Source organism: Salvelinus namaycush, chromosome 1 (genome assembly GCF_016432855.1).
Source record: "Salvelinus namaycush isolate Seneca chromosome 1, SaNama_1.0, whole genome shotgun sequence".
Lineage (NCBI taxonomy): Eukaryota > Metazoa > Chordata > Actinopteri > Salmoniformes > Salmonidae > Salvelinus > Salvelinus namaycush.
The window spans coordinates 8,771,987-8,779,076 of record NC_052307.1 but is presented as its reverse complement, the minus strand read 5'-3'; the positions used below and the strand labels follow the sequence as shown (position 1 = coordinate 8,779,076).

General features: G+C 37.8%; 1 protein-coding gene across 1 annotated transcript; it reads left to right on the top strand.

Moving 5' to 3' along the window:
• Positions 1 to 1,283: 1,283 nt before the first annotated feature.
• Positions 1,284 to 6,455, top strand: LOC120050314 (cysteine dioxygenase type 1-like). Its single transcript, XM_038996896.1, has 5 exons — positions 1,284 to 1,297; positions 2,221 to 2,298; positions 2,910 to 3,073; positions 3,402 to 3,571; positions 5,696 to 6,455. The coding sequence occupies exons 1-5, from the start codon at positions 1,284 to 1,286 to the stop codon at positions 5,792 to 5,794; spliced, it is 525 nt and encodes a 174-aa protein (XP_038852824.1). The 3' UTR covers positions 5,795 to 6,455.
• The last annotated feature ends 635 nt before the right edge of the window (positions 6,456 to 7,090 follow it).

The following is a 7,090-nucleotide window of genomic DNA, read 5'->3' as shown; positions in this document are numbered from 1 at the left end:
CAAAAGTTGGCCCCAAAAAGAAGAGGGACGCTATAAAACTAGGCTACTTCGTTACATTAAACAGGCCTACTCAACAACACCAATATAGTAGGTATAATAGTAATAATAATAATTATTATAATAATTTCTAAATATAAATAAACATAATTCAAATATTTTTTACCTGGTCGGGTCAAACATTGCAAATTTCTTCCACTCCTGTAGATTGCTGTCATATGCTTCCATTATTTGTTGCACCTCCTCCACATTGATTTTGTCACTTTCAAAGAGTTTATGCAGCAATTTGATCAGGTCATCAAGACTTTTTGGTTTCATCACTTCGGTTTTCTCCATGGTTAAGTGCGTAATTGTTCTTGAAAACTCGCTTTCCAACTAACGAAGTAGCCTAGTTTTATAGCGTCCCTCTTCTTTTTGGGGCCAACTTTTGTTGGACTGTACCATTTATGAAAAAGGGTGAACTTATTATGAGTTCAAATATGAACAAGATTTATGGGAATAACATCATTATTTCCAGCAGCACAGTCGATAGCGCGCTGGACCTCGGGCTAGAAGGTCGCGGGTTCGAGACCTGCTCCCTGCCTGTTTTATTACAATATGTATATTCTATGCAGTTATCACCTTATCATGAAATCCTGCAACTAATAGTATTACAATGAATTGAAAAAACACCAGCCATTGACTTGAAATTGGTGGGGTGCTTGGCTATATGGTGTAAACTTTAACATGAAAGGTGTAGCATGAGTGATCAGCAAGCAATGTTAAATTTAGACCTCTAGATTATATATATATATATATATATATATACACAATTTAGAACATCTACATTTAGACCAGTGGAGGCTGCTGAGGGAAGGATGGCTCATAATAATGGCTGAAACGGAAGAATGGAATGGCATCAAACACACGGAAACAATATGCTTGATGTATTTAATACCATTCCACCGATTCTGCTCCAGCCATTACCACGAGCCAGTCCTCCTGTGATTTAGACCTCAGGATATATATATATATAGGCTTACACATGACAGGCTTCAGAGGATTCAATGGCAGTGGGATGTCTCTCATATTTGCAATTATTCACTGTGTTAATAATATTATATTGTTAATATAGCCTACATTTTGAATGTTTAACTGCATAACACATTTGAACAGATTATATTAAACTTTTGCTATGTAAAATAGTCTGAGCAATATATTAAATATTTATAAAATATAGCCTAGCATGCATGCGCTAACTTTTAAAACGTTTTTAAAAAGTTACATTTGAAGATGTTGACAACAGAATGAGACTTTCAAGGTGAGTTTCATTGTTTGCTTTAGCAAAAGAAAATGCCATATCCACAGTTTTTCCCGACTTGCGCCATCAACTTGGGAATATTTTGATTCTTGTGTGGGGTGGGGGTAAATGGAGGGTGGGTACTCTTCCGCAAATCAGAATTAGAGACAGATTTCCACCGGTTGCTTTGAGGACGTGCTGTGCGTTTGCGTTATGATCACACACTGGACCTTGCAGATGCTACAAAATCACTGATGAATTTCTATGCACCCAAAAACGTGACTGGTGTAATTTAAGCAGAGACATGATCTGGGCCATAGTAGGTTGTTTGAAAGGATCTCTATATCATCAGATATTAACAGTACTCCTACTACATTTATTTAGGTCAATCACTAACGAACGGGCTATCAATAGCCCGATTCACTGAGTGGTGAATTTGGGAACTACGGAAATTGGTGGGTAAAACGTTTCAGTTAGTTTTGAGCTAAAACATTTAAGTCATTTAGCAGACGCTCTTATCCAGAGCGACTTACAAATTGGAAAACATCATTTGAAAGTTTTCTGAATGAGTCACACCACTAAGAACAAAATCCATTGCAATCCATCTGTCCAAACCCTTTTCCTCTGGTCTTTATTCTGGCATTAGTGTAAGTATTTATGCCAGATAATTTGCATGTACGGTATTGGGGTAGTTGCAAATCAGTTTGTGGCTATACCATACGATTCAGTGTCCTACATTTCAGTGTAGCTATAACAAAGGCATCGGATGTCCTACCTTTGTTCTAAAAGCATCAGTTGTCATACACCCCACAATGTTGGACAGGTGCTGACTAACGTAATAGTAAACATAAGCAAAAATGCTATTAATGCTACCAATAATTGAATGGGTAAACACTATTTTTGTTCTAACCCACACCTCTGTTTGTGTTGTGAATGTGTTCCAGGTACACAAGGAACCTGGTGGATGAAGGGAACGGAAAGTTCAACCTCATTTTACTCTGTTGGGGAGAGGGTCAGGGCAGGTTAGACATTTTTGCGAACAATGTTGAAAGTTATTTGATCTGATCCATTGAAATACATACTTATTTTGGTGCTATTTCTATAAGACTGTATATCGTCAGTTTCAAATAGTATTGGCAGAACCAGTGTAATTACAATGTGTTATGTGACTTGTCAGGTAAAACATCAGTATTTCGTTCTACTGAAATGAAAAAACATGCTCCAGAGTCCAAGGTTCTTGTTAAAGTCAACGTTATGTACGTTTTACAAAGATAAATACATTTGGGTAATAATTTGCCCCTTTGAAACAGTCAGATATTGAGAATTGGTCACCTTACATTGCTTGAGGCAGAGAGAAAGGTACAGAATAGCAGATTGTAGCTAATGTGGTTTGAGAGGTGAAGTTATACTGCATGTCAGTAGACCACATGATATATAACATTCAACACAAAAGGCAGAAAATGTGTCCTTAAACAGGACTATTTTAGAACTAATGAACCTGTACAGACACATAACCATAGGTACTGAGCCCCATATAACACTGTTCTGGAACATTCTAAGTTTCTAAGGCTGAGCCCCAAATAATACTGTTCTGGAACATTCTAAAAGTGTCTGTGTTTTTCACCACTTGCAGCAGTATCCATGACCACACAGACTCCCACTGTTTCATGAAGATGCTGCAAGGTGAACTGAAGGAGACGTTGTTTGAATGGCCCAATAACAAAACACAGGATGTTGGTGACATGGTTCAGAAATCTCAGAAAATTCTGAAAGAAAACCAGTGTGCCTACATCAATGGTAAGATTCAAGGCAGTTTAGTATTTCCTCAACATTGTGTGTCAGACAACATAAGGAGGCATTTATTCATATTATTTACACACATAATATGCATATATATCTTTATAAACATCCTCTTACAAGTGAATATCTTTACTTTCAAGTATTTGATTATCTGAAAACTAGTTGTACTTGTTACATATTATACAAATTCTTAATGGATACTGTATGACTCGTATGTGTTGTGTTCGGTTTAAAATTGCCATTAGCGGAACTAACAGCTGTGTGATATTTGAATGTTTTACCTTCCGTTGCCATATCATAGATGTGTGGTGTTTGTCGGTTTTAGATTCCGTTGGGTTGCACAGAGTAGAGAACGACAGTCACACCGAAGGTTCGGTCAGTTTGCACCTGTACAGTCCCCCCTTCGATACCTGCCAGACTTTTGACGAGCGCACAGGACACAAAAACACTGTCAAGATGACGTTCTGGAGCAAATTTGGAGAGAGGACTCAATCTGTAAGCATTCTTTCTTAAATTAAGCAACGTTCTTACCCAAGCACATTATATCATTATCTAAACATTGGTTTATTAAGTGTTAATAGATATTACTTCCAATCACTGAAGTTTTACAACTTTCGTTTACCTAAAAGCGTAAGTATATCACCCAAGCCAGTGGAGATTGATGCAAGTTGTGAATGTATTGGTGAAAGGGCAGGTTGGCATTTATTGTCATGAATCTTGCACTGAAGGGCAGGTTGGCATTTATTGTCATGAATCTATGCAGAGTGGTCATTAGCTGATGCTGCCACAGTCATAAAATATGATTTTAAACCTAACCCTTACCTTAACCCTAAGCTTAACCACACGGCTAACCCTAACCTTAAATTAAGACCAAAAAGCTCATTTTGGTTTTTATGAATTTTTACAATATAGCCAATTTTGACTTTGCAGCTGGTTCATCTAGCGGGAATCGCTCAGTTCTGCCTCCAGCTCAAGATTCATGCCAATAAATGTGGTGAAAGGTGCCATAAACTATTTGATATGGTTCAAACGGCTTGCTGTTGAAAGTCCACAGAGTAGGTCTACCATCAGACATTATGTTTCATTTGAATCTCACAGAATTTAATTGAAACAATGGGACACTCATTATTGTCCCATGAGTCACTCACGGATATCTTTGAACAAATAGTGAAATTGGCTGGCAGCTTATCTTAACAGTTAATTTAAGAACACAAACATGTTTTGAAAGCTGTAAAAACTTGGTTTCTGGACCTTCATTAACTATCAGCATTGTTGTAAAGTTGGCTATTGTTTAACTTGACTGAGTGTGCTGAAAGTTCATGATTGGTGACCTCTAAGGTAGTAACATGAGACGTATCAGTTTTGGCATCGTCACATTATGAGGACAACCCTGGTCTGTGAGCTCTTTACATTCTGTATAGAGTACCTGTTCTGTTGCCTGCTCACACATCCTGACACTTAGGCTACTTTAACTGTTCTGTTGCCTGCTCACACATCCTGACTCTTAGGCTACTTTAACTGTTCTGTTGCCTGCTCACACATCCTGACACTTAGGCTACTTTAACTGTTCTGTTGCCCGCTCACACATCCTGACTCTTAGGCTACTTTAACTGTTCTGTTGCCTGCTCACACATCCTGACACTTAGGCTACTTTAACTGTTCTGTTGCCTGCTCACACATCCTGACTCTTAGGCTACTTTAACTGTTCTGTTGCCTGCTCACACATCCTGACACTTAGGCTACTTTAACTGTTCTGTTGCCTGCTCACACATCCTGACACTTAGGCTACTTTAACTGTTCTGTTGCCTGCTCACACATCCTGACACTTAGGCTACTTTAACTGTTCTGTTGCCCGCTCACACATCCTGACACTTAGGCTACTTTAACTGTTCTGTTGCCTGCTCACACATCCTGACACTTAGGCTACTTTAACTGTTCTGTTGCCTGCTCACACATCCTGACACTTAGGCTACTTTAACTGTTCTGTTGCCTGCTCACACATCCTGACACTTAGGCTACTTTAACTTTTCCTTCCAAATTGTTTACAGATGTTTAATTACGCAGGAAGTCTGCAAGTCATTTCCACCCCAGTACAATCAGCAATTCGGTGAAGCCCTTAGTTTTTAAAAATACATTTACTGTATTTTTTAAGCGTGTAAGCTTCCATTTTATGTTTTGGTTAAGAATTCAAGGAATCTGTTCCCACAGGCTGATAGATGTGTAACTGGGAGACTGTGTTCCACACAGCTATAGTTTTTAACCTATTGAGCATGTGAAAGCCTGCATGTAATGTTCAGACTGGCTGGCTGCTTTGTCAACAGCAGGGAGCTTATCAAAAATCCGCAAATTGCTTAAGTTTATCTTGACCAAGCCACTTCTGGCCTGCATATTACAACAACGCTAGTATGTTGGATAAGATAAGAGTATGGACCTCAACACTTCTCCTCTCAATGATCTGTTTTCGTATTGTTGTTTTTGTGTTTGAGTGATATGAAGTTTCTCAAATGGCCAATACAGGTTTTGAATATTAGTGGTGTATCGCTCTCATATTTCTGTTGTGGTGCGTATCATCATGCTTCGTGCTATGGCCTAACTTACTGCACATTTTATATTTTACAGGAAACAACAGAGGCGCAGAAGAAAACAAGTGCGCTTGGAATGATAGTGTTGTCAAATAGAGTCAACATGAAGCTGCAAATAAGTCAAATTCATACCTAGATATATATAGGGGATCTTAATTTGAGCCAGTTTGCTACAGAATGAAAATGATTCTGCAGCAACAGGACATGTGACCTGTGTAACCACACTTTTGTGCTGTTATGGCACATGGTTGAAGTGTATTATGTATGAGTGGAAATAGATTACATCAAGGAATGTCATCAACAGTTTTACACTTTTATTGAAGTGTTATTGATTTTTACAAAAAATTGTCTTAACACTTGTCAAAATAGTGATGTAACATTAAATTATTTGTGCAGTTAAATTAGTGGCAATTTACATTCGGAAAACGGAAAGCTTTATACATGTATTATTTGAAAATGTGATTCCTGTCATTGATATTTCCAGAGTGTTCTGCTTTTTGGGATGAGAAGGGGTGTTAATTGGCATTATCTATTTCAGTGTCACTCTTGAATGTGTTTCATTGTTTTAACCTCAGTACAAGGAGACTTGTCAAGGATTTTCTGGACTTGTGGGTCGCGGTTGGATTATAATAAAAAGAATGTTCAGTAGAACAAGGCACTCACTTTTTCTCAGGATTTTGCATGTTTAAAAAGAAAAATGTATATGAATTTAGATAGTGCCATGATAGCATTGTCAGTTAAAATGAATATTGTGAATGATAAGCCTTGCTTTGACTGTTGACCATTAAATATAAACATTTTAAATCATGAGATACTGTTGTGTGTGTGTGTGTGTTTTTTAATCAACCTATTAGTATACTCCCAAACGAACAAAATGTTTTTGACAGGACTTGCTGATATAAAACCTGCTTACTGTCCATACAGTCACATCCATAATTATTGGCACCCTTGATAAAGATAAGCAAAATAGACTGTATAAAATATATAATACAAATACAGTCCTGAGCTATATTGTTTGCTCAGAGAAAGATTTTGTTTAATAAGTAATACTGTTTTTCTCTCAAAGGTAGGTGTCACAATTATTGACACACCTTAAGATTCTCCAAAATAAAATCAAACAAAAGTAAATCTGCATCTTAACATTCTACATTTTTAAGTTAAACTCAGTTTAAGGTGTTCTGCCCTTTCGGTATTATGCCCTTCATTGGAGTATAACAAGTAGGTAATATTCCTCTGTCATCCTTCACCATGGGAAAAGGCAAAGAATTCACAAACGAAAAGATACAAATGGTTGCTGTGTCACGACTTCCACCGAAGGTGGCTCCCCTTCCTGTTCGGGCGGCGCTCGGCGGTCGTTGTCACCGGTCTACTAGCTGCCACCGATTTCCTTTTCTGTTGGTTATGTCTTATTTGTTTCATCTGTTTCTCGTTT

What these genes read in the sequence shown, in the direction of transcription:
- LOC120050314 (XM_038996896.1), top strand. An exon ending in TGGGGAGAGGGTCAGGGCAG is followed by an intron (nt 2,299 to 2,909) that starts GTTAGACATTTT and finishes CACCACTTGCAG; the next exon opens with CAGTATCCATGACCACACAG. An exon ending in CCAGTGTGCCTACATCAATG is followed by an intron (nt 3,074 to 3,401) that starts GTAAGATTCAAG and finishes TGTCGGTTTTAG; the next exon opens with ATTCCGTTGGGTTGCACAGA.